The 26,883-nt window shown below is 44.2% G+C and overlaps 1 protein-coding gene and 1 long non-coding RNA gene across 3 annotated transcripts in view; one reads left to right on the top strand and one right to left on the bottom strand.

Moving 5' to 3' along the window:
- Nucleotides 1-10,886: 10,886 nt before the first annotated feature.
- On the bottom strand, nt 10,887-23,259 carry LOC123579975. Its single transcript, XR_006703035.1, has 3 exons — nt 21,753-23,259; nt 20,898-21,070; nt 10,887-11,288 (listed from the first exon to the last, which is right to left on the bottom strand). It is a non-coding gene; the product is annotated as an uncharacterized LOC123579975 (long non-coding RNA).
- A 109-nt stretch (nt 23,260-23,368) lies between these two features.
- Nucleotides 23,369-26,883, top strand: part of DOK5 (docking protein 5) — a 154,053-nt gene continuing 150,538 nt past the window's right edge. Inside the window, exon 1 of one of the 2 annotated variants that reach the window (XM_045444170.1) lies at nt 23,369-23,818. In XM_045444170.1, coding sequence (XP_045300126.1) covers nt 23,753-23,818 — 66 coding nt within the window. In that variant the 5' untranslated portion in view covers nt 23,369-23,752. The remainder of the gene's footprint in view (nt 23,819-26,883) is intronic. The other variant, XM_045444171.1, reaches the window with a different exon arrangement.

The following is a 26,883-nucleotide window of genomic DNA, read 5'->3' as shown; positions in this document are numbered from 1 at the left end:
TAGTTACCTGAGGCTGAGTTGTCATGGACAGTTGGGGATGGTTTTAAAACCACTTCTGCTGGGGCGCCTGGGTGGCTCAGTCAGTTAAGCGTCCGACTTCAGCTCAGGTCACGATCTCGTGGTCCGTGAGTTCGAGCCCCGTGTTGGGCTCTGGGCTGATGGCTCAGAGCCTGGAGCCTGCTTCCGACTCTGTGTCTCCCTCTCTCTGCCCCTCCCCCGTTCATGCTCTGTCTCTGTCTCAAAAATAAATAAAACGTTAAAAAAAAAAAATAAAACCACTTCTGCTGATTACCTGTTCCTAGTATGGACTAGGGTCAAAACACCATCAACATTTTTCTCTCTTGAATTTGGTTGCTAAGAACTTTTTTTTCTAGATTTTATGTTTTATTCTTTTTAAAATGTATGTATTTTATTTATTTATTTTGAGAGAGAGAGAGAGAGAGAGAGAGAGAAACGGAGGGAGAGAAAGGATCCCAAGTCAGGCTCCACACCGTCATTGCAGAGCCCGATGTGGGGCTCAGATTCACAGAACCGTGAGATCATAACCTGAGCTGAAACCAAGAGTCAGACGCTTAACCTACTGAGCCACGGAGACGCCCCAGGATACTAAGAACTTTTTAAGCTTACACCCGTCCCATGAGAGAGATACTCTTCTTACCCCCACTTGATGTATGAGGCAGCAGGGGCACATTGTGACTGGCCCAGGATCTTAAGGCTGGTGAATGGAGAAGCCAGGATTTGAAATCTGGAAGTCTGGATTTATACTCTAGACTCTCAGCCGCCGATCCCTTCTGTTTCCCCTGTCTTGGGTTTGCTTTCATGTGGCTCATGGGGTGGTCACTTACGGCACAAAACAAACTCCTACTTTGAATCTATACATTGTATTCATTTTAGCTAACCATGTGTTCCCATTTAAGGTCCCTCTATTTGGTAATAACAAATGGCCACTTAAAAAAGAACAGCCACAAGGCCAAATTCCTTGATGTGAAATGCAGTGCCATTTGAGGTAATTGTTCTAGTACTTCTAGCTTCCCACTGAAAAGTCAGGCTTGCTTTTGCTGAAAGGTTAATAAGCAGAAATCTTGACTTCACAGTACATCAGGACAGATAAATGACTACCCAAAAGATAATGCAAAATTACAGCCTACTTTAACCCTGCTGGGTTTGTTCTTGACTCTCAGACCAACCTTACGAAAGGTTAAATGCAAAATTATGGGAAAGACAAGTTTATCTCTCTGCAAATGCATGTGCCACCTTCTACAACTTACAAGACTCAACACTTCTTGGCCAATCTTTATAGCAGAACTAGGCGAATTATAACCAGAGGGCTGTAACTGTCTCCTACTTGACCACAGACTGACTCAGAGAACAGAAAGCATGGACTTCATTCTGTTTTCACCAATTATTTAGGTGCAAATCCTGGGAAATGGGTTAAATGTATCTGTATGTATTAGTTTTCTAGGGCTGCCCTAACGAACAATGGCTTTATTTCCAAATAAGGTCACACTCTGAGGTACTGGGTGTTAGAACTTCCATATATCTTTTGTCGGGGGACACAATTCAACCCATAACACCAGGATTCCACGTTCTCATTGGTTTTGTGACAAGATAGGGGCACGAAGATAGTTTTCTTCATAGGGGCACGAAAGGGTGGATAAGGAGATTTGAGTCCTTTGAGGAAAAAGCATTCAGTAATTATTAAACATATCACTGACAGATTAATCAAAAAGATGAGGACAGGGGCGCCTGGGTGGCTCAGTCGGTTGAGCGGTTGACTTCGGCTCAGGTCATGATCTCACAGCTCGAAGGCTCGTGAGTTCGAGCCCCACGTCAGGCTCTGTGCTGACAGCTCAGAGCCTGGAGCCTGCTTCGGATTCTGTGTCTCCCTCTCTCTCTGCCCCTCCCCTGCTCATGCTCTGTCTCTCTCTCTCTCAAAAATAAATAAATAAATAAATAAAATAAACATTTTTTAAAAAAAGATGAGGACATATTCATAGGACAACCTTTATGAAGTCTAGAATTCTTTTATTACTCAACCAACGTTCCTTTTTACAGGAGCTGAGCTCCCCAAGGTGTATTTTTGCCAGAATAACAAGTAACTTCAAAATAAGTGAGATATACACAAAAGGGTGATAATTTCTGACCTAGATGTGATTCAGCAGTGAGTTTCAGAAATTGCCTCCTTTGTGTATAGACTGGACACTTCTTAAGAGAAAACCAGTTTTTCCCAGAGATGCAAAAGGTTGTTTCTTCTGTTTGTTCTGGAAGAAAGGAAGTTTTCATCAGCCCAGACCATCCATATTTGGCTTCTTCACTGAACTTGCAGGAAAGAATGTCAATTCAGACAGTAAGTTTGTGGAGATGCAGAGTGTAGGCTCGGACCTCTCAAGAAGTAAGAGTTTGTGTGAAACAGGAAAAAAAAAAAAGCTCCCATAATCTTGTTTTGGGTTTTGTTGCTTATTCACTCATTTGTCAAACAAATATAGAGCCCTCCTGGGTGTCAGGCAGAGACGTGGGAGATACATAGATAGGTAAGATGTGGTTCCTGCCCCCAGGAGCCCACAGGTGAGTGGAGAAAGCATGTAAAGAAACTGGATAATATGATAAGTTCCATTGAAGAGGCATTTCCAAAATGCTGTGGATACAACTGATGCCATTGAAGAAAATCAGGGAAGGTTTTCTTAAAGCAGAAACAGCAAAAGCAGAGAAGGTGATTGTGTAAAGGCCAATTATGTCCTCTGTGTGGCTGGAGTGTAGGATGTTTTGGGGGACTAGATCATAAATATTTGAACTCGGTCATCACAGAGTAATAATTTTCTTTGATTTTCTTAAATACTATTTTCTTCTTCCTGTAAATTAATCTCTGCTTGTTCTCTAACACCTAACATGCAGGAAAGTATAATATGAAAATTCAAATCGCCTTTAATCTCTACGTCCAGAGATAGTGTTTTTGTGATTTATGGGTATCCCGAAGTCTTTTTTTCTTATCAAATAAATTCAATGTAATGCATTTATTTTAATTTTGGTTTATTATAATGCCAAGCTATGCATTCTTTTGTCTGTCTGTCTTTCTCTTTTTTCACTTAACATCATACCATGGACTTTATCTTGAAGGCATTTTTTCTAGATAGCGTTGTGATATATCTGTATGTTTAAAAACCTGGTACTCTGGTAACAAGCAGAGGGTCTAGAGTCTAGGATAACGTCAAGAAGGCTTAGAACTCCTAGCATTCCTCGCTGCCACATTTTTTAGTCTTCATGTATTTCAACTCATCATGTGATTCACAGGAAGAAAACAAATGGCGCCTTTTTTTTGTGGAGGGGCATTCTAAGTGAAAAACGGAAACGAAAATGTCTTGAGAAAGGAAATGTAGATGAGGAAAAATGGCAGGTGTTAAGCAGAGCTCTTATTTTCTAAAAATAAGCATTTCTCTTTAGTTAAACTGGCAGTTTGCACGTGCTGAATCTGTGATGCTTTAAGCCGAAGACTTCCATAAGCTGCATCATTACAAGTCACAGAAGCTTTGTTGATAATATTATAGCAAATAATCTGTCTGGAGAAGGAACCTCGGATCAAAATAACATCATAGTACATATCAAATTTTTAAAATTTATCCTTGAAATGATAATAATAATGCCATGAGGCTGGATCAAAAGAAACCCAATGGGCATGAACTAAAACAGCTGTACAGGAATGTAGGCTTGTACAGCGTCCTCCAGGCTTTGTCTAAGATGGTTTAATGCTTTTAACGTGAAAAAAAACAGTACTTTATTGCAGCTTCAACAATATTTAATAACACCCACAAAAACCACTAAACCAGAGAGTTCAGTTCAAAACATGAGAATGATATTTTATTTTGCCTTGTCTTAAATTAGAGGTTGTTGCCTCTTTTTAACTCATCATGCCACAGTGAACGAATAATATTCATCTATGATGGCATTTCTATCTTCAAGGGAAAAAAAAAACCCCACAAACCCTTGAGTATCTAGAGGGAAAAAATCAAGTTATCTATAAGGAAACAAAAGTCAAGCCAGCTCCAACCTTCCCTTCTGGGAAAGAGAGAATCCAGAGAGCACTGGCCGTTACTGAAAGGTAGTTTTCGGGAAAAGGTAAAATTGCGACTTAACCTACAGATACCAAAATGAACATATGGTAGAGATTTTATTTTACACAGATGAAAGACCCAGGCTGATGTTGTGACGGGTTCAAAGGGAAAGTCCAAACAGCAGAAATTTATCTGGAATAAAGGGATGTTGACATGAGCAGTAACCAAAGATGAAAACGGACTTTTTCCCGAAGGGTAGGAGTGAAGACAGTTTGAACCTGAGACACACTTTGCACATCTCTCCGTTATCTGCAACTTACAGAGCTGTAACAAAGCTGGGTAACTCAGAGAGTGTGCCGTAGACCTGTGTAGTCTTTCACCGAAGCACTTTTTTTTTAAAGTTTAATTATTTTGAGAGAAACAGATCAAGTGTACAAACGGGGAGGGGCAGAGAGAGAGAGGGAGATGCAGAATGTGAAGGTGGTTTCAGGCTCTGAGCTGTCGGCACGGGGCCCGATGTGGGACTCGAACCCACGGACCGTGAGATCGTGACCTAAGCCAAAATCGAAAATCAGACGCTTAACCAACTGAGCCACCCCGGCGCCCCAAAGCATAATTTTTTTTATGCCGTGTTGTATAAATACATCTCTCACTGCCCTGTGGTCTTCTGTTTCCCATTTTGCCAGTCTTCTGCAACAGTAAAACCCAGGATCCAATGAAACGATGTCTGCAAATTTAGGAGGAAAAGGAAAGGTTTCAAGCAAACAAGGATCTACATCCAAACAATCACTGTTCCTGTTTAAGGGCAATGGAGAGACGCTTTCCCACTGCACTGTAAACTCTGTTTACCCAGGCATCCACTACTCGTGTGAGACCTGGTTTTTGAGGCTTGAAGCTTTTACAGTCACTAGAGCCCTCTTTAAAAAGAAAATATGGGGGCTCCCGGGTGGCGCAGTCGGTTAAGCGTCCGACTTCAGCCAGGTCACGATCTCGCGGTCCATGAGTTCGAGCCCCGCGTCGGGCTCTGGGCTGATGGCTGGGGGCCTGGAGCCTGCTTCCGATTCTGTGTCTCCCTCTTTCCCTGCCCTTCCCCCGTTCATGCTATGTCTCTCTCTGTCTCAAAAATAAATAAACGTTGAAAAAAAATTTTTAAAGAAAATGTGTATAAAATTATGAATTAAGGGGCACCTGGGTGGCTCTGTCGGTTAAGCGTCCGACTTCGTTTCAGGTCATGATCGCATGGTTCGTGAGTTCGAGCGCCCCGTCGATCTCTGTGCTGACAGCTCAGAGCCTGGAGCTGCTTCAGATTCTGTGTCTCCCCCTCTCTCTGCCCCTCGCCCGCTTGCACTCTGTCTCTGTCTCTCTCAAAAATAGATAAACATTTTTAAAAAATTGTTTTATATAAGAAAAACTATCTCTTTGCTAGGCTTTAAGTTTAGTGCACAAATATATTTTTCTATTTTTAAATCTAGCAGGTATTAGTAATCACTTGCAGGATCTTTGACAAATATTTGGTTCCTTTTACAAGCTTAAATACCTCAAATAATTTAAACAGCTTTTATAAATTTAATATATTTGTTTTCTTTAAGTACCCCTCAAGAAACTGGATAGTTTCTTGAATAGTTACTAAGTCTTTTTAATTTATGAATGTTTAAACTTACAAAAATTTGAAGTTTTAATTTTCTTCATGTGTTTCAAATGCATACATATAAAGTGTGTACAAATTCATTATTTTCAGAATACTAATATTATTTTTTTTTACTTTCAAATTTTTTGTACTTAATTTTAAAATTTAAGAAATCTGGGGTGCCTGGGTGGCACAGCCAGTTGAGCTACTGACTCTTGATCTGGGCCCAGGTCATGATCTCTCAGTTCGTGAGTTCGAACCCCGCATCAGGCTCTGTACTCATGGTGCGGGGCCTGCTTGGGATTCTGTCTCTTCTGCTCTCTGCCCCTTCCCAACTTGTGTGCACATGCATGCTGTCTCTCTCTTCAAAAATAAGTAAACTTATTTTTATATAAGTTTAGTTTTATGTAAGTAAGTTTTATATACGTAAAGTTTAAGACATCTATTCACATGTAAGGGATAGTTGTCATTCTCATGAACTGGGCTGATCTGTGAGCAAAACTTGGTCCTGAGACTGTGGGACTGTCCACGGCTACCCTGCTGGGGCTCACCGAGCTCTGTTTTAGTTTCCTTTCGTGTTTTCATAACTCCAGGATGTGGCCGAGTAGCCTATTGTCCTGAGTTCAAGTTATACACAGTTACTGACTCATGTCTATTCACAGGCTCTGTGACTCACACCCATTTGTCTCTTGATTTAATTTTGGTTTTGCTTTTTCCTCCCATTTTAAAGCCCATGAAATTGATCTTTGCTAACTCAGACTTAGGAATTTGATGGAATTTTAATGACATCGAAATAGGATTTCTACCCAGGGATAAAGACTTGTCCGTTGGATGAGCTAATTTTTTAAATATATATTCTCAGGGCGCCTGGGTGGCTCAGTCAGTTAAACGTCCGACTTCACCTGGGTCACGATCTCGCGGTCCGTGAGTTCGAGCCCCGCGTCAGGCTCTGGGCTGATGGCTCAGAGCCTGGAGCCTGCTTCCGATTCTGTGTCTCCCTCTTTCCCTGCCCTTCCCCCGTTCATGCTCTGTCTCTCTCTGTCTCAAAAATAAATAAACGTTAAAAAAAATTTTTTTTTAAATATATATTCTCAAATTCATACCACCAGTGGAGATGTTGATAATGATACCCAGTTGAATTTTGTATACCTCGCCACGCCCTTTGTCTGATTTGCATTTAAACTCATGAGGTCATTCCACTGGCAGCAAATGTAAAGTACCTTCCCTAAAAATGAAATCAAACACATTTCCTGCTATTCACAAGAATGTGTCAAATAATTTCAGAGAAGGAAAATGAGACTATACAAAACCACCATTGATAAAACAGGTGCAATTTATTTAAAGGATAGTAATAGCACAGATTTTAAAAATAACTCTTTTTCGTTTGTTTTTTTGCTTGCCTGTGCTATTATTTTTTAAAGTTTTTATTTAAATTCCAGTTAGTTAACATACAACACCGGGTGATGTATGGAATTGTTGAATCACTATATTGTACACCTGAAAAATAACTCTTGAATGAGAAGGCGCAGGAAAAAAAATGAACGATAGATCTATGCATTGAAAAATCTCAGATTATACAGATACCATGTAGTAGATACTAGAAGAGGTGACATAAAACACTATGTTAGATTTTCCATCATAGATGTTTATATACTTAAAAAACCTAATACAAAGGCCAAAAATGATTATTCAAAGACCAAGCATGTTGTAAAATCCTGATCATCTTTATCATTGTAACCTTTAAAAAAATTTTTTTAAGTTTATTTACTTTGAAAGAGACACAGACAGCGCACGAGCAGGGGAGGGGCAGGGAGGGGGGGAGAGAGAAGGAATCCCAAGCGGACTCCACGCTGCCAGCACAAAGCCCGACGTGGGGCTCGAATTCATGAAGCTGTGAGATCATGACCTGAGCCGAAACCAAGAGCCAGACGCTTACTCGACTGAGCCACCCAGGTGCCCCTATCATTAGAATCTTCTTCCAGATATCTTATTAACAAAGGCTGGAAAGAGAGTGGGGTCTGGGGGAAATAAAACTTGCTTAATTTTTTATCTTCTGCAAAAGTTAGACTGTTAAAAATAGAATGAAATATATTCATAAAATTGTAAAATTAACTACCAGGGGGAATAAAAATAGGATAGTGTTGACTGCTGACTCCCCAAAGAGATCATTAAAATAGCCTACAGATCAAGCAAAGCCAAATTTATCATTTATTGCGGTAAGCGAGGCTGGAGCCTCAGTAGCATCTCTAGAGGGGAAAGCCAAAAGTGGATGTCTGCGAGGTTTCTGTGGCCTGATTTAAGGTGGGTCTTTGAATGCAGGGGCTTGACTGGTATTGGCAAAGTTTGTGATATAGTTGAGGAATGATGGATGCGGAAAGGTGAACATCTTGAAGGAGTCTTTCAAATAGAAGCAGGAATGTGATGAATCCACTCTGAGCAATCCACTCTTTAGTAGGAAGAAGAGACTATTGTTCCTTGTACTGAAGGGAAAAGGGAAATAGTCTATTGTTTGGGTAAATGGATTCTCAGCAAGTTTCTCAAACAAACAATAAAGTTATTTGCAACTTCATTTTTCTGGGCAAGAATTTCCTGGCATAATGAAATCATATTAATGCAGACGGTAAATTGTGTTGATGTGGATAGTATCAGTTGTCAACAACTTTTTTTTTTTACATCAGCATTATTAAAAATTAAAAAAGAAAGGGGCGACTGGGTGGCGCAGTCGGTTAAGCGTCCGACTTCAGCCAGGTCACGATCTCGCGGTCCGTGAGTTCGAGCCCCGCGTTGGGCTCTGGGCTGATGGCTCGGAGCCTGGAGCCTGTTTCCGATTCTGTGTCTCCCTCTCTCTCTGCACCTCCCCCGTTCATGCTCTGTCTCTCTCTGTCCCAAAAATGAATAAACGTTGAAAAAAAAATTAAAAAAGAAAATACAGCTTGTATATAAAAAGGGGGGAAGGATGAAATGTAAAAGGAGTGTAAAATCAGAAAGCAAAAATGAAGGGGGAGGAGGAAGATGAAATAGACCAAAAAATATTAAAAATGAAAGTGAATTAAACTATCCAATGAAAAGATGCATTCAATCATATACTAACTGACGACTAACTTTAAAAGACTCCTTTAAAATGATTCCTATAGATTAAAAATAAAGGATGGGCAGACCATCACAAAAACATTAAGAGGGCGTACTGTATTAATCTATGAAATAAGATCTAAGGCATGATTTATTGATGTAAAGGAAGCTCATTTCATTTTGGTGTTACACAACTCAGTGAAAAAAAACCAATCATGTATCTTTATGCACAAAAATAAAGGGGCATCAAAATATATAAATCAGGAACTGTTGAGGGGAGAATGTAGGAGGAAGCAGAATTAAGGAAGAGCGTGTGGTTTGTGGTTAGTGCGCTACGAGAGGCCAGGTACTGAGAGTGAGTCGGGTGGGACGTGGGAAGGGCTGTGGAGGTTTGGAGGGAAAGGTAGAAGGGCACAAAGGGGTCAAGAGAATGGCCCCCCGAGTCGATGTGAGAAGGCAAAATGTAAAGGGATGTCATTTTGAGTATCAGTGAGGGTTGTATCGTCCGAGGAGAGAACGCATGGACAAGAATTCAGGATTCCTGACAAATCCACTGGTATTCAGACCTAGATGGAAAATACTGACAGATATCAAGGGCCGGGGAAATGCAGATTTCAATCACGAGTGCAAGCAGACTGGGGGACCGCATTTCTGGGAGGAGGCAGAATTAGGATCTTGAATGTGACTGGAATCTAGGGTTGTGGCACATGTGACTTGGCACGCCATCTCTTATTTTCTGTGGTCCACGACAAAGCAACTCTAAGGCGAAGTTTATGGGGACCAAAAATATTGCTGAGAAGAATCAGACAGCGCCCCAGGCATTAGGAACCTCCAGCATGCGGAATAGGCAATTGCTCAAATGGATCGCAGCGTAAGGATAGCTGTTTTTGTCTTAGCTGGAAAGTCATGCTATCGGGATCCTCGCCTGCATTCATTGGGCTGATACTCACCTTCCTGCACTCCATGCCTCCCGGAAGCCAGGGAGCCTGGCAATTGAGAGTAGACAGGTTCAGCAGAATCAAAACCACATTATTAACATTTTGTTACATATTTAGGGTTTTTTTTAAATATACTTACAGAATTTAAAAGAATTTGGTCTATTCAAGTTGAAAGTTATAGCCTCACAGGAAAAAAGTAAGAGTCCATGAAGAATTGATTTAGGCTTATAACTAAATTTTACTATGTATTGAGATATTTCAGAAGATTTTAAGGCTCGCAGTATTTACCTGTTTAAAATTCATAAAAATTATTTGTATTGGGGAAGAGTCTACATGTTGTGGTACGCAGGTGAAGTACTTAAGGAAATCAAATATATTAAATTCATAAATACAGTTTAAAATGTTTAAAAGTGTTTAAGCTTGAAAATGAGCCAAACATCATTCAAAGACTCTTTAGAAGTGAAGGTTGAATTCTGCAGGACTGATAAACACAATACTGATTTTTTACAGTCAAAGTTAAAAGGAAAAACCAGATTTTTTTTAACTTATTTTGGAATAAAGATTTACAGAAAGGAAAAATGGTATAGACAGGTCTCTGGTACCCCTCACCCAGTTTCTCCTGTGTGTGTGTGTGTGTGTGTGTGCGTGCGTGCGTGTGTGTGTGTGTGTGTTTAGCAAATAGGTTTTTTAATTTGTGAACTTCATAAATTGAATATTAACAAAATTAAATAAAAAGCAAACATCTGAATAATTTTTTCCTATGAGTATACAGATGCAGGAGTGTCTGTGTGTATGTATATACACGTGCTCAGTCCCTTTCAGGCCACTGGAAAACTCCCACTAACAATTGCTCAGATTGGGACACACTGAGTTTGACCTGTGCTGGGGACATCCGGCTAGAGCGCCCCAGTAAATGCTAGAACATACGGATTGAGTGTGTGCTGTGCTCTGTCCATGGTGTCGCCAGCCTGCCCGCCCCCACTCACTGGCACTGAGACCTTGGGCAAGTCTCTTAACCTCTGTACCACAGCTCTCTCACTGGTGACTATGGGTCATGACAGCTGTCCCTGCCATGCTGCGTTGCTGGTGGATTCGGTGAGCTGATGATGCGCCGTGAGCTCCTGGATTGTGTTTGGAACCCCGTGTGTACTCAGCACGCGTGGGCTATTGTTCTTGTACGTACGGTTACAGAACTTGGGAGACAGGTCATAGTTCAGGCATGTATTTGGGGAGCATGTGGCAACGGGATCGCGTCTAGAATGAGGAAGTAAGAGAGAAGTACACCGAACCCCTAAGAACACCAGCATGTATGGCATAGCAAAAGGAGAGGGACCTGGGGGGGAAAGACAAGCAGAAAACCAGAAGGGGCAGCCTTAGATGAGGGAAGAAAATTGATACAAAGCTATGATCACTAGGGTTGGGGACGGGCATATAGCTGAAGGTCCAGAAGCTGTCCCACGTCGGGAAACTGGAGCTGTAACAGGTGCGACACTGTAGACTGATGTGCAAAGAGGGCTACTGCCAGTGGTTTCACGTAGAAATAGATGACCCTGCCACAGGATTCCAACCTGCCACAGCACAGCGATTCGCCATGAATTAAGCACTTCACTGTGAAAGCAAAACTTTAAAGCTCGTGGAAAAACACGTTGGAAAATATTTTATGACATTAGGATCCTGAGAGGTTTCTTTAAAAAGACGCTCCCATGACCAGCTTCAAGAAATGATCGGTGAATTTTGATTCCATTCTGTTCAGGAGAAGACATCATAAAGAAAAAGAAAAGACCACCCCAGGCCAAAAGGTTTTTGTAACACTTAAAAGAAGTCGTTATCTAGAATATGTTATCTAGACTACACGGACAAGAATACAATGACACTCAACCCCATGATAACCAGAGAAAGGAACATTAAGATCTCACACTGATATCCAGAGAGAAGAGCATTCTAGCCAGAAGTGCAAAGGCCCTGAGGCAGAAACCTGGTTGGCTTGTCAAGAAGTAGTAAGAAGGCCAGTGTGCTGCATCCGCTTTGTCTATAAGCCACGCAAAGGCAGATCAGGGTCCAGATCATTAATTTTCATGTCCTGTGATTTAATTTTGACTTAAGAGGCCAACAAAATGATTCATGAGAAAATAATTTAAAAAATTGATCATAAAGGGGACAGTACTGACTAGAGCAATCAAACTAATTTTGAGAAAGAGGGACAAAGTATAAGATGAGCTAAGTCTCAGATGTTTTAGACAATTCAAGATTTAGTTTAATTAATTGAGGCCACATTAAGCATCTGCTCAGTGCCAGGCCCTCTGTTAGGAACTGAGGATTCAAAGAGAAGAAGGAAATCTCCAGCCAGAAAAGGAGCTTCATGCCTTAGCAACTAATAAAGAGAAATGATAAACAATATAACATGTGATATTCATAATAAACATAATGTTTACTTGTTGACTTACCATGCTCCAGACATGAGCCTTAAACACATTTTTCCTAATCTCTACAGTAATCCTACACGGTTGATATGGTCTGTTCCCAATTTGCAGATGAGAACATAAAATACAAGAGAAATTAAGCAATTTGTTGAGAGCAGGGTTTCTCAACCATGGTGGCAATCGTGGCTGGGTAATTCTTTGTGGGGAGGATATTTAGTTAGCTTCCCTGGCCTCCACCTACTGGATGCAGATTGCCCCCCTCACCCCACAGTTATGACAGTCCAAATGTCTCCAGGCAAATGTCTCCTGGGTGACAAAATTGCCCTGGTGGGGAAATACTAGTTCAGAGACAGTGTAAGTGGTGAGGTGGGAATTTGAACCAAATCTGTTGGACTCCAACGTCCATAGTTGTTGGTTGTTTTTGCTTGTTTGTTTGGACTTCTTTCTTTAGCGTTGAGCACCTCTACAAACGATGTACCTTGAGTGCTCCATTGATGTGTAAGTGTCTTCATTGAAGGCAATGCCGTGAGATGGTACAGTAATGGCAATGCAGACGTTATTTTAGGTTTCCGCCATTCGTTCAACATCTCAGGGCACATGTAGTATCAGATAGCCTGCAGGCACTGTTTTCTGCTTTCATTTCACTCCATTCATTCATTCATTCATTCATTCATTCATTCATTCAATCATTCATCAGTGCCAGCATCGTCCCAGGCACTGAGGCTCACAGTGGACAAGTCAGAAAGGTTCCTACTCACGCCCAGTTTCGTATAAGGTGGGGAACAGACAGGAGGCATGCCAACCTATCATTAGATAAGAGATCTAAATTTGTCATTTAGTATTTTGCACAAAATAACAGAGTTTTATGAAGGCAAGTGATTTGGTTAGAAGCAGCATGCTAATTGGGATTCAGAGGTCATGAAGGGCTTCTCAGAGGAGGTGACACAAGGTGATACATAATAACAAGGAGTCAGTCATGGGAAAATCTGAGGCAGGAGTTTGCAAAGAAAGGAACAAGCAAATGCTAGACGCTGAGGTGGGAGTGAGTTTGGTGTTTCTCGGGAACAGGAGGAAGTTCTTTGTGGATGGGAAGGAGGCGTGCAGGGGCAAGGAGTAGCTGATGTCAAGGGGGTGGATGAGGACCCAGGGGCATGTGTGACCTTGTAGGACAAGGAGGAATGGGGCTTTCATTCTACGTGCAAACGGAACATGATCTTGCTAAAGTCACTTCATAAGGAAGGACAGATGCAACCCTTTGAGCTAAAATACTAAATGCAGAGCCCTTGCATGTTCCTGCCTCTATCACTCATGGTTATATGTTGGCAGTTATTTAAATAGACTGATGTAAGAGTTACAATGTGAAGCTTAACAGGGGAAATCAAAGAAATATTTAAAATATATTAGTTTCGTTTTCATTCTCCCTGCAGAGTTTCTGCAAAACAGACTCTTTTATTGCACTTGCTCCTTAGAAGGTCTATTGAGGATTTGATTTCATAAAAAGAGCCCACAAGCAGCTATTGTTTTCAAGAAGTTTGATATTGAGCGTCAATGGCTGTCAGCGATTTTAGATTTTTTTTTAAAAAGATATCATTATGATGACGATCTTATTTCATATTTTAGACGTAACAATTTGATGCCTATTGCTCGTAATGGGATAAAACGGAAATAATTTAGATGTCCATCAGTAGAGAGAGGAGAAAGAAGATGTGCTCCTGTCAAATGATGGAGTGTGATTCAGCAGTTTAATGGACGACATGCATCAGCTGTGCAGGTCTCCGCTAAGTTGTAGTGAAATAAGTACAAAAAAAAAAAAAATACAACTTTCCCCCTGAGAGTTATTGCGATGTAATTGACATATGATGCTGCGTAAGTTTAAGGTGTACAAGTGTTGATCTGAAACATTTATATATTGCAAAAGGATGGCTACCATAGCCCAGAGCGTGGTGGCTCGAGACAGCAGGGGCATGAGAGCACTTTGGGGATGAAGGATATGTCTGTTATCCTGACTGTGGGGATGACTTCCCTGGTGTACCCGCATGTCAGGACTTACTTCACATTTTACATATCCGCAGTTTGCTGCATGACAATTAAACCTCCGTAAAGCTTTAATAAACTCCGGTGGCCGGCCATCGACCTGAAAAGTTAAGCCAGAAGTAATTTTTCTTCCTTCCTAGTGCATAAAGTGGTAGCGCACTCTGAAATTAGCGGCATCTTACATTTCGTAAACTACAGCAATAAACTCAGCCTTTGATCTGAGATTCCGCGGTGGAGCTTTATGCTACTTTCAGCTAAAAAAAAAAAACCAAAACTGACGAAAGAGGAAATACCAGTGGGGGATAATGTTAGGAGGACTGTGAATTTGCCTGAGGCCACGTGAAGATGTCAGGATGTTCGGATTCCTCGTGGTCCCCAGTAGCTTCCTTACGGGTCACTGCGTGCCCTCAGGTTTTCTAGAACTGATCCAGTCCTCGAGCAAGCCGCCCTCTGCCTTTGCCGTCGACTCCCACACTTAGCCTGGCTCGTGGCTGCCTTGCATGAAACCTACATTTCCCCACTTCCCCATCTCTTTGTGAAGCCCAGGGCATGTGACTAAGCTCTGGCCAGTGAGATAGAGGTAGAATTGCTGTGTGCAGCTAGTTACAGTCACCAGCCAAAGAAAGGAGTCCCTAAAACTGCAAATGGGTCTGCCACACACACACACACACACACACACACACACACACACACACACACAAATGTGACTGTTTTTTTTTCTTTGCCTTATAATCCACTGACACAGAAACTGTGTCTTCAAAATGAAAACATTCCAGATGCAACTTCATCGTATTTTATGAGTGAAGTGAAAATCTTGCCTCTTCGGATGCCACTGCTGTCGCCTGCTAATCCCCCCTGTTCCGATGCAGACTTCTGTGTCTTTGGACAAGTTGCTCAGGCTTTCTGTTTCAGGTCCCTCAGCTGTGAAAAGTGGACGATACGACAGGGCGTGGGGGCGCTGCGAGGATTCATTAGCATCGGCAAAGCACTTTCAACATAAGACGCTGCCCTCTTCACACATCCTATCCAGGGACTTCAACAGACTGTGGCAGTGAGGCTGGTGCCGTTTATCTCTGTTTTCCAGATCAGGTTATGAGGCCGGAGAAATTAATGGCTTGCCCAAAGTCACTCAGTGAACTAGGGGAACAGCCCTGAGGAGGCCTCTGGAATATTGACCTTCTAATCTTCTTGTACAAACCACTGCATGATACATGCTACATTTTGAAAAGGAGCTCTAGAAATGCCAAGGGCCTTCATCATGTACTTAACTTCTCTCGGTCTTTTTCTCATGTGTTGGCCTAGATATTCCTGGGTTGGCTCTGCATTGACCTACAGAGAGGAACACTCTTCTCATCAGGAAAGAAACTCAAATATCTGGAAGAGCTTAATGATCACAAGACTTTTTTTTTTTTTTTTTTTTTTTTTTGTGGTCCAGTCAAGTTCACTAGAGGCTTACGTTTGCTTTTGTGTCCTTGGTTATAAAACTCAAGATATGAGGTCCACCCGTGCAGAAAGAGTCATCCTACTTTTAAAAATTGCATTTCGATTTTTTTTAAGTTTATGTATTTATTTTGACAGAGAGCGGGAGAGAACGCGCGGGGGGAGGGACAGAAAGAGAAGGCTAGAGAGAGAATTCCAAGCAGGCTCTGCACCATCAGCACAGAGCTGACGTGGGTCATAAACTCACCGACCGTGAGATCATGACCTGAGCCAAAATCAAGAGTCAGACACTTAACCAGCTGAGCTACCCAGGTGCCCCTAGGATTTAGTTTTATTTATTTTAAAGCACACAGGAGAAAGTTAATTTAATACTCCCAACGACAAATAATAACCACCGCTACTATTTTACTGTAGATATATTCAACCTTGTTTAAAAAAAAATTTTTTTTTTCAACGTTTATTTATTTTTGGGACAGAGAGAGACAGAGCATGAACGGGGGAGGGGCAGAGAGAGAGGGAGACACAGAATCGGAAACAGGCTCCAGGCTCTGAGCCATCAGCCCAGAGCCCGACGCGGGGCTCGAACTCCCGGACCGCGAGATCGTGACCTGGCTGAAGTCGGACGCTTAACCGACTGCGCCACCCAGGCGCCCCTCAACCTTGTTTAAAAAAAAAAAAAAACAGCTAAGTTTTTAAAAAACCAGACCCTACCTCATAGATCATTTATAACATGCTGAGAAACCCTCTTACCCTCTGTGGCTCATCGCCCAATACTCTCTTCTCATTCTCCAAATTCCAGTTCCCCTAACCACCTTCTGTTCTAAATGTGCCGTATATTCTTCTGTCTGGGACACTGGCAGATGCTGTCCTTCTCCCCACCACCCTCTCTACCCTCCCTCAGGGGCGAGGGCCTTCTCCTTCCCTATTCCAGCTCCCTGACTTCTCCATCCCCCGTCTTCCAAAGGGGTCACGTCCTGTTTCTTTATCCTTCCCCAAACAGCACCATGTAACTTTCTTCTGTGCATAATTTTACTCAAAACAATTTGACTATTTAAAAAAACTTTTTTCATGTTTATTTTTGAGAGAGACAGAGCGTGACGGGAGAGAGGCGGAGAGAGAGGGAGACCCAGAATCCAAATCAGGCTCCAGGCTCCGAGCTGTCCGCACAGAGCCCGACGTGGGGCTCAAACTCATGAACCTTGAGATCATGACCTGAGCCAAAGTCGGATGCACAACCACCTGAGCTACCCAGGCGCCCCGAGTATTTTCTTAAAGGCTTGTATTCCTGGTGCATTGTCACCTCTACAAGCTCAGTCTGGTTTTTTCTGTCTGCTTCATTGGCTCCTCAGTGCCTCGCCAGCCTGGCTCAGATAATATTTGTTGGATGAACGAATAAGAGGAGGATGTCTTTTATATCCATTTTAATGGTTTTGATATGGGTTTGTAACCCATTGCTAAATGTGACTCTTCCTATCGACTCAATTTCAGCAGAAGCCTCAAAAGCCCAGCGGGGGAAACTTATAGAAAACATTCTAAAGCAAGGTGCTGGACTATCTGTGCAGAAGTTGCAAAAAGAGAGTTCAAAACCATTTTGTGTGCAAGCGTTGATCACGTACCGCCAGCCTAAATAAGACGCTGTGGTTCAAGAGTTTGAAGAGGCTGGTTCTTTGGCAGAGAGCTGCTTTTCTCCTGCCCATGAGACAAGGAAGGGAGGGCTTTCCCCTTACTTTATAGCAAGGGAGCGATTTTCAAGAGAATCACTTAGAAGGCTAGAAGTGAGTCGTCTCACGTACCGAGGACACAAGGACTGGTGTTAGACCCATTCCTTAATATGCAAAAGGTGAACGCCTGGAGTCAACTAGTTGCCTTGACTCACGACAGAGCTAAAAGCAGTGGGTGCCCCGGGAGTGGGCTCATCATTCACTGGCAGGGCCAACACCGAGTGAGTTTTTCCTCTGGCCAGGGAGGGCTTGTCTTAGAATAGATCCACCAACAGAACCACCTGGAAGGGCAAAAACCCTGGAGCATGAGACCCTGGGGTGGGGTAAAGGGCAGCCAGATTGAGAAGAAAGAGCTCTTAGCATCTCTAAGGAACTCACAAAAGCTCTGTGAGAGAAAGAGCAAATATTATATACCTGTTGCCCAGAGGTCATCTACTCCAAGGCAAAACTTGGAGCAAGCAAAACTTGCCCGTGGGGAGCCTGAGTCGGGGAGGCTCAGTCGGTGAAGCCTCTGGCTCTTGATTTTGACTCAGGTCATGGTCTCTGGGTTCATGAGTTCCAGCCCCCAGTGGGGTACAGACAGTGCGGAGCCTGCTTGGGATTGGGATTCTTTCTCTCCCTCTCTCCCTCTCTCTCTCTCTCTCTCTGCCCACACACCCCACCCCCACCTCCCTCTCTCTCCCTCTGTCAAATTAAAAAAATAAACTTAAGAAAAGTACTTAAAAAAACCTCTCCTGTGTTCTAGCCTTTCCTTCTCCCCTTGAGCTCCAGTCTCCTGGAAGCCAGAAGCCCATAGTCATTATGGAGGAGAGGAGGCAGGTCAGAAAATCAGTGAAGAAGCCATTCCCAACCCCCAAGCTCCTACTTCCCAACTAGGGTAAGGGACAAAACCTAATTTGAATGATATTCAGTGTGATATGGCTATTAGGCTGAAATGGACTCTTTATTACCTAGTAGTAGCCCAAAAAGCCAGAGACCTTCTGGAGATTTCATTCGGGTTGAGAAAAATAACTTTTCAATAAGCAAAGTTTAGTGGGGAATGATTGTACTCAATTGATTACAGTTCTTTCAGAAATTTGGTGATACGTATATACCCGCTTCCATGTAAAATATATATTTAGATGCATACGTTTTATATTAACACATGTCTCTATAAAGTTAAGATAAATATACATATTGCCATAAATACCACTGCTGTGAGTATTCCTGTAACTTAATCTTTGTGCCTTTGCATGCATTTCCAGAACTGGATAAGCAATTACAAAAGTTTAAAAATTTTGGATAGATATCACACTCCAAAACAGTTGTATCAATTGATATAAATTCACATTCTTGGGGCGCCTGGGTGGCTCAGTCTGTTAAGGTTGAGCGTCCGACTTAGCTCAGGTCATGATCTCACGGCTTGTGGGTCCCGGCCCTGCATTGGGCTCCGTGCTGACAGCTCCGAGCCTGGAGCCTGCTTCGGATTTTGTGTCTCCCTCTCTCTCTCTCTCTGCCCCTCCCCTGCTTATGCTCTGTGTCTGACTCTCTCTCAAAAATAAATAAACGTTAAAAAATTTAAAAACATTTACATTCTCAGCGAAAGCTTAATTTCTCTTTCCTTAAAGATTTTTGGGTGCCAGGTCTTTTTTTTTTTTTTTTAACTTTTTTTTTTTTTTTTTTTTTTTTGAGACAGAGAGAGACAGAGCATGAACGGGGGAGGGTCAGAGAGAGGGAGACACAGAATCGGAAACAGGGTCCAGGCTCTGGGCCATCAGCCCAGAGCCCGACGCGGGGCTCGAACTCACGGACCGCGAGATCGTGACCTGGCTGAAGTCGGACGCTTAACCGACTGCGCCACCCAGGCGCCCCTGGGTGCCAGGTCTTTAGAAGTAGATTTTTTCGATGGTCTCACCATTTCCGGTTCAGTCCCTCCTAATCTATTTTTTTTTTAATTTTTTTTTCTTAAGTTTATTTATTTTTGAGACAGAGACAGAGCATGAACGGGGGAGGGTCAGAGAGAGAGGGAGACACAGAATCAGAAGCAGGCTCCAGGCTCTGAGCCATCAGCCCAGAGCCCGACGCAGGGCTCGAACTCACGGACCGCGAGATCGTGACCTGAGCTGAAGTCGGACGCTTAACCGACTGAGCCACCCAGGCGCTCCCCTCCTAATCTATTTTTTGTTCATCAGACAGAATAATATTTTAAAACTATAACTTTCCTGTATTCGGCTTTCTCCAGTGCCCTTGGCTCTAGCTGGGACGCGCTTTCCTGATGATTCCCATAGCTTCTGCCCATCGTTCCTGTCTTAGCTTGGATGTCACCTCCTTTGAGAAGTCTTCCTTGACTCTTTCTTACCGAAAGTAAGGCTGCTCATTACTCCCCACGTAGTACAACACTCATGTTCTTTTTGCTATCAACTATAGCTATTTATAAGCTGTTTATCTGCTTATTTTTTTCTCTCTCTCTTACTGGGGTATAAGTTCCATGGGGATAGGGATTTTGTTTGTCTTTGTGGTGTGTGTGTGTGTGTGTGTGTGTGTGTGTGTGTGTGGCAATCTCTGCCCATAGCAGGTGCTCAGTCATTGTTTGTTGGATGCAGGAAGGAAGCAATGAGTAACAGAAGCAGCTCTGTTCCCAGGTTTCCTTCTACCTGATTTCTGTGTCATCTTCCAAGTCATCTTCCTTTAGGTGGGGAAGGACTGGTGGAGGGGGACCTGGCAGGACAGCAAACAACCTCTCTCCTTAGTGATAGCCGACTCATTTTTATTAGCACTGGCGTACCTTGCCAGAGGAAAGGCTGCCCGTTTCTGTGACTCTCCCACTGAGAGCAGCAGGCAATGGGGCCAAAGCTCAAGCTATTTTTGGTAAAGATATTGGACAAGTGCCATTTCAGCCTCTGCCTTGGTCCTTTGTGGTAGCTGGTGTAAGTACAACCTTTTTGGGGGAGGCGTGGGAACCCATCACCTACCTACCCTGGAAAAGTGCAGAAGCCTCTGAATTTCTGCACATGGTTTTCTGTCCCGAAGAGCTTTGCAATAATAATAATAATAATCATCATCATCATCATCATTGGTTGAATGGAATACAGAGGGAATGGTATGAGTTGTTCATGTTTCAAGCTACATTGGGCTTCCACTCTGACTATATTGGAGTAGGGAAATTTGGGATTAATTTCTGGCTCTGCAGTGCGATAGTTACAGTCTTCTATTTCAATTCGTGACACAGTTTTGTTTCATATCAACAAGATGCCCAAATAGGAGAGAAGTACTACCATGTGGAATTCATTTTGATCTTGCATTCATTTCATTTTAATGCAATGAACTCTTACTCTCCCACCTTAGACCCACACCGGGAGAAGGGGATAAATTATACTCAAGATGAATACGATGATCACTGTTGGCAGAAGGGAGTGTGGATGCCGAGGAAACAGAAATAGATGCTACAAATAAGAAGTGTGAAGTGTTGGAAATTGAGTTAAAAATAGGGATTGCAATAATGATTTTTTTTTTTTATATCAGCCTTATCCCCAATGAAACTGAATTGTGTGGGACTGTATGTCCATTTGGCAGTGTATAGTTGTGTGAGTTGTGCACTGTGCAACTCTGTAAGCACTACTTACATTGCATATCTCTGAATGCCTCCTTTCCTCTTCTGCCGTGGTTGTGTATTACACATTTTGGACAAATGCAAGTGGCTGTTCATCCTGTGAATAGTACAGTCTGTGTATTTTCCGTGTTTCACAGTTTGACTTAACCAAAACCAAACGAATAAAACTGTATTCTGGGTTCATTCCTGCAATTAAAAAAAAAAAAAAAACACTTGTCTCTTCACAGCTAGGTTGATATTTTCCTTTTTTTTTTTTAATTTTTGGGGGAGGGCAGAGAGAGAGGGAAAGAGAATTTTAAGATGAGAGCAGAGAATTATAAACTGAGCACATAATCTCACAATTGTGAGATTATGACCTGAGCCGAAATCAAGAGTTCAGACACTTAACCGACTGAGCCCCCCAGGTGCCCCTAGTTTGATATTTTCTAGTTTGATTCTAGTTTCCTCACATCTAGCTTAATTATTTGTGGATGTCAATTATACTCAACATTAATTATCATGGGATGGATTTCTCAGTTTCAGGTTTTGTCAGTAATTATTTCTTTTATCTTGAGCCATTCACTTCTAGGTCCTTATGCCTCAATTCCTTCATTCTTTGTTTCTATGATACTGTTGATTTGGTCTACAAATGATGCGTTGGACAAATGCCTTCCACGAATACATTTATTTCATGGCAACCATGGACACTATTTTTTTTTTTTTTTAAGTTCTAAGCCTTCAAAAAGAACTCTCCAAATGATTTTTATCATTTCATCCTTCTTTGGCGAGAGATGCAAACTTAAAACATCATTTGTATCAAAGAGCAACGTGATGACAGAGTTAATGATTTACCATATAGCACAAAGAGTTCCCCTCCCGGAATACTTACTTTTCGACTGTCCCAACTCGGTCTCAGTCCTCCTATGACACATTCTTGGCTGATTCTCTTCTTTACCTGACACTCACCAAACCAAAATGACTAAAAGCTCGTGTTCCCGGTGAGAAAGGAAAGATTCATATAATCTTAGAGTTGAAAGGTCTTCAAATCTTATCAAGTCAAATAGTCCACTCAATAAATGAGCCCTCTTCCCCGCAGCTCTGATCAGAGATCATCCAGCCTTGGTTTGGTCACCTCCAGGGAGCAACTGTCCATTTCTGATGCTGTCTTTTTACCTTTGTGGAGAGGGCAAACGATGAGAAAGACCTTCCTTGGAAGGGAGGGAGGCTCCCTCCCTCATGACATCTGCACTCCAGAAGGGCTATAGGACAGTGTTGACCGAAAGCGGGTGTCACACACCCCTCCCTTCAGTCCTTGTCCTGTGGGACCTGGGGCAAGTCTTCATCTGCCAGGGCTTTAGTTTCCATAAAATGTGCAGGATAATACGTATCTCGTTATTCCTTTAACAGGATTAGGACAATGCCTAGTGGGCTGGTGCCCAATAAATGTCAGTGGGTATGAACTCAAGCATGCTTCAGGAGGGTGGTGCAGTCAGGGGCAGTGAGTGTAGAATCTGCTCCCCTTTTAATCTTATTCTAGAGGCAGTATCCCTTAAGGGTTATGAGGGTGAGCTCTATTGCTAGACTACTGGGGTGTAAATATGGGCCTGGCATTTACATCAGGAGGGGACCTACCTCATGAGGAACGGGAGTTGAAGTGAGGCAATCCATGCTTAGGGTTTAGAGCCATGCATGGCACTAAGAATTTATCAGGCACCTGCTCTGGGCTAGGCTTTGGGGGTACACATATGAATGAGGCCAGGTGTCAGCCCCTGGGTAACTTACATTCAGGCGGGAAAGCCAGGCTCACCCAAGGAAAATGTGGCAAATGATATCACCGAGGGCTGGGTCCAGGGAGCCAAGGAAACCTGAGGAAGCTCAAACGTAGCTTAAGCCAGGGCAATATCCCTCCCCTCCTTTGCCAAGGTCAAGGCAAACCATGGCAACACCGCCTCCCCAGACACCCGCACCAGGAGGTAGAAATCAGCCCTGCTCGGGAAGGGGATGGGGCTGAAGGGAGGGGCGGGGTCGGCGGCGGCCGTGAAAAAGTGAAATTTCCTCTCCTCCGAAAATCGGCCACCGGAGCGGGAAGAGGGGGCGCGTTATCTCGGCGGGCCGTCAGCGAGGTGCCGGGGGCCGGCTGGGGCGCGCCCGGGGTCCCGTAGGAGGGGAGGGATCGGAAAGGGGGGCGGGGCGGGCCAGGTGGGCGGCAGAGGAGGGGAGGGGGTGCGAGCGCGTCCGAGTGTGTCCGCCTGCGGGTGGCCGCGGCCCGGCGCCCGGACCCGCGCGGCTCCGCCTCTTGGGGGTGGGGGTGGGGGGGAAACCACCCGTCCGCCGTCCTCCTCCTCGTCCCCCTCCTCCTCCCGCCGCTCCTCCCCTCCTCGTCCCCCTCCTCCTCCCGCCGCTCCTCCCCTCCTCGTCCCCCTCCTCCTCCCGCCGCTCCTCCCCCGGGGGGGGGGCCCACCCCTCCGCCGTCCTCCTCCTCCTCGTCCCCCTCCTCCTCCCGCCCCTCCTCCTCTCTCCCCTCCTCCCCCCACCCCCTCCCCCGGGGCCCGCGAAGAGGCAGGGCTGGAGCCCTGAGCAGCCGCCGCTCCTCCTCCTCCAGGCTGGCGGATGAGTCAGCTGACGCCGGCGCTCCAGCCTCGCCTCGCGGCGCTGCGCTCCCCGCGCTCCCCCGAAGTGGCTGCGAGCCGGCCGCCCACTTTCGGGGCTTGGGGGACCGAGTGATGCGCGCCTGCTGAGGCCACGCCGAGCCGCGGCCGCCGCAGCTTCGCCGGGTCAACTTTCCCCCCGCCCCCCCCCCCCACGCCGCCTCCCGACCCGGCCCTTGACCCGCCCCAGAGCCACCTCGGGTGCGTGCGCTTGGGTGAGGGGGGTCGCCGGCTGCCCGGGATGGCTTCCAATTTTAATGACATAGTGAAGCAAGGGTACGTGAGGATCCGGAGCAGACGCCTGGGGGTAAGTATCGACCCTTTCCCCCCCCCCCCCCCCCTTCTTCCCTTTTCGCTGCTCGCGCGTTCAATTGTCTTCCTCGGTCGCCAGCATCCCTGGAGGCTGGAAGGAGGTCCCCCGGCCGCGCCGGCGAATTGCCCCCGTGGCTGTCTCAGCCCGGCTGCCCCTGGGAGGCCGGGTCTAGGCGTGTCACGGAGCTATCTTTATCTCTCGGGCGTCTCGGCTTTCCGACGGTGGCCGCGTGTGCGGCTTCGGTGGCCACTGGAGCCCGTCTCCTGGAAATAAATATTTCTCGGTAGCCAAGGGAGTTAGAGCAGAGAGGCCGGCCGGGGGTGCTGAGCCCGCCCGAGGCCCCCGGTGCCCCCCCCTTGCCACTCGCCGCCAACTTAACTTTTCCGGGGGATGGGCGGCTGGCTCAGAAAAGAGGGCAGGCGCTCTCGGTGCCAACAGGGTCAGAGCCCCGCCGACCCCCTCCCGGCAGAGATCGCTGCCGAACGGAAGGTCTCCTCGGGCTCCGAATCCCGGGCAACGACCCGCCTCTGACCCAGGTGTTGGCACAGGCGGCGTGGCCTGGCCGGCCTGGGGTGGATTTCCTCTGGTCCTCAGCCCGGGCGGTGGATTGCTGTTGCTGGAATACACAGCGGGAGCCCAACGGGAGGATTCATGGAACCCGATACCTGCCACAGAGGAAGTGCTCCCTAAACACGTAGCACAGGAATGAATGAACCCGAGGGCACCTGTAGGGGACAGATGCTGGCATAGGGATGGCTCCCCCCTTAAAACTCTCTCTCTTTTGCCCCCTTTCCCTTGCTCGCCGTGGATAGCGCTTCAGAGACAACTCCTTCTGCTTCTCTTTGAGACTGAGTGTTGATGAAGGAAATTCTCCAGAGACGGGGGAGCACACTGGAATGATTTTTTTACCCCCTGATTTCAGGCTGCCTCCTTTCTGTTTGCCTTGTGTCCAGGACTGTCGCTGTTTTTGTTTGTTGTGTGTGTTTGGGTGGCCGGGTTCGGGTGGGGGAGGGGCAGAAAGTTTACTTTAGTAATGTCTGAAATGATAATATCAGCAATGATGTGCAGTGACCACACTGGGAGTTACAGTGAGAAACTGAATGTCTTTCTCTACAAATCTGTGTCATTGGCACCTTTCTCTTACTTGGTCTTTGTAGTTTTTTATGTGCCAGATAATTTTACTGAAAATTGAAAAGGAATTTCGCAGTGGTAATCAGCTAGGGAGGATGGTAGGAAACATCAGTAATTATTAAAAACTCTTGCCTGCTTGGTTTGACCCTTTGCTTTCTTGCTTTCTTTCTTTTTTTTTCCCCCTGCCGGTTACCATGTTTTAGCAATTATGGCCCGTGTTATTGTGAGTATATACATCTATAATTATGAAGAAATGTAACCGAGCTGACCGGTCTCTGTCAGCCCTATGCAAGTTTCCTTGATCTTTTCTGCTATGCAAATATCAGCAGCAGCAGGAGCAACTATTGTTAGGGTGCTTAACCTAGTGACTCCCCGGCAAAAGGCAAGAAATAGTAGGAGCTTTATATTTTTGATAACCTTATGGGCCAGCCGAGTTGTTGCCATTCTTAAGGGAGCATTAAGAAATGCAGTTCTAATTTTAGATTTACTCCATCATGTCAGTTGAGGAAATTGATAAGAGACATCCATTCTGTGTTAGGGAGCATTCCAAATGATAGAAGACATGCATTATTAATGCGCAAAATGTGAATTATTCATAAGGATCGGAGTTTATGCCAAATTGTGACACGTGGTGATTTATTTGAAAGACTAGTTACCATAACTTTCTAGTTTATGGTAATTGAGATTATTTTCTATATTATTACAGCTGACATAATATGGTCCTATATGTGTGCCAATGTTTACAGACAGATATTTGAAGCAGAAGGAAAGGAAATAAAGTTGAGTTTGTATTCATTTTATATTTTGCAGCACATTGGGTGCCAGTGAGAAGTCTACTTTTCTAGGATTTATTCATTGTGTCTGTGTTAATACTTGAGTAGATTTTAGAATATCTGTGCAATGATGGTTATTGCTCATGGAAAGGTCAAAGATACAATCAACAAAACCCGGTCTTCTTTATTAACACCGGTTTTATCACCAGTTAATTTTTTTAAGTGATTTGATGATGTAATTTATTTATATGAACTAAAGAGGCTGATTCCACAGTTGCCAGAAAACACCGCGAACTCAACTTTTCATGGAGCCTGCAAGCAATGGGGGAGAGCGCTTCCGGGAAATGCATAGAGACCCTCTGTCTAGAGTGAGAAGTGTTCGCGGTATTAGTCCAGGCTGCACATAGCCTAGAATGGCACGTAGCATGTGTAAGTCTCAGCCAGCACGTGGGCATTACGTCTGGTACAGAGTAGGCACTTCTACATACACGTTGGACTAAGGGGTGATGCGTGACTTTGCAATTCAAAAGCTTCTTGAGGAACTAATATGACATAGTAGTTTCATTAATGGAATCCAGACAAATGTGTGTGGATTAGAACCATGTTTGGGAGGGTTTATAATTAAACAAGAAAACACCATTTCATGGTGAGCAGCTGTTCTGCTAAGGAATGCTCCCTCAGTTTGGGAAAAGGAGGAAAGAGAGCCAATTTTGCTTCTATTACTCGTTAGCTCCATGGCCTTGACCTCTTTTACCCTCAGTTTTCTAATCTATGCAATGAACACGATTTCGTAATGTTGGGAACATCGACTAAGATGATATCTATGAAAATCTAATGAGAGTATAGTATCGATTCTGATTAAAATATTTGTTTGGTTTAAGCAAAGGTGAGTTAGGGTTGGTGGAAGGATGGGGGGTTGTAGATATCTTTCTGTCTAAAAGTGTCCCATAAATGTCATAAATGGTTTTTCAGTTCTAGATGGTTTCATTGGGTGAGGTTTTTACAAATTCCATAGATTTAAGTGATTTTACAATGGGACAGGAGACATTTTAAGACTGTCTCCATTCAAATGGACCAAAGATAAGCGCTCGCTTTTAGTTAAGATCTTCTGTAGTTGAAGTGATTAAGCAATCATTGTATGTATAGACTTACTTT

The sequence above is a fragment of the Leopardus geoffroyi genome, chromosome A3, assembly GCF_018350155.1.
Source record: "Leopardus geoffroyi isolate Oge1 chromosome A3, O.geoffroyi_Oge1_pat1.0, whole genome shotgun sequence".
In the NCBI taxonomy this organism is placed as follows: domain Eukaryota; kingdom Metazoa; phylum Chordata; class Mammalia; order Carnivora; family Felidae; genus Leopardus; species Leopardus geoffroyi.
This window is presented reverse-complemented; position numbering and strand designations above follow the sequence as displayed.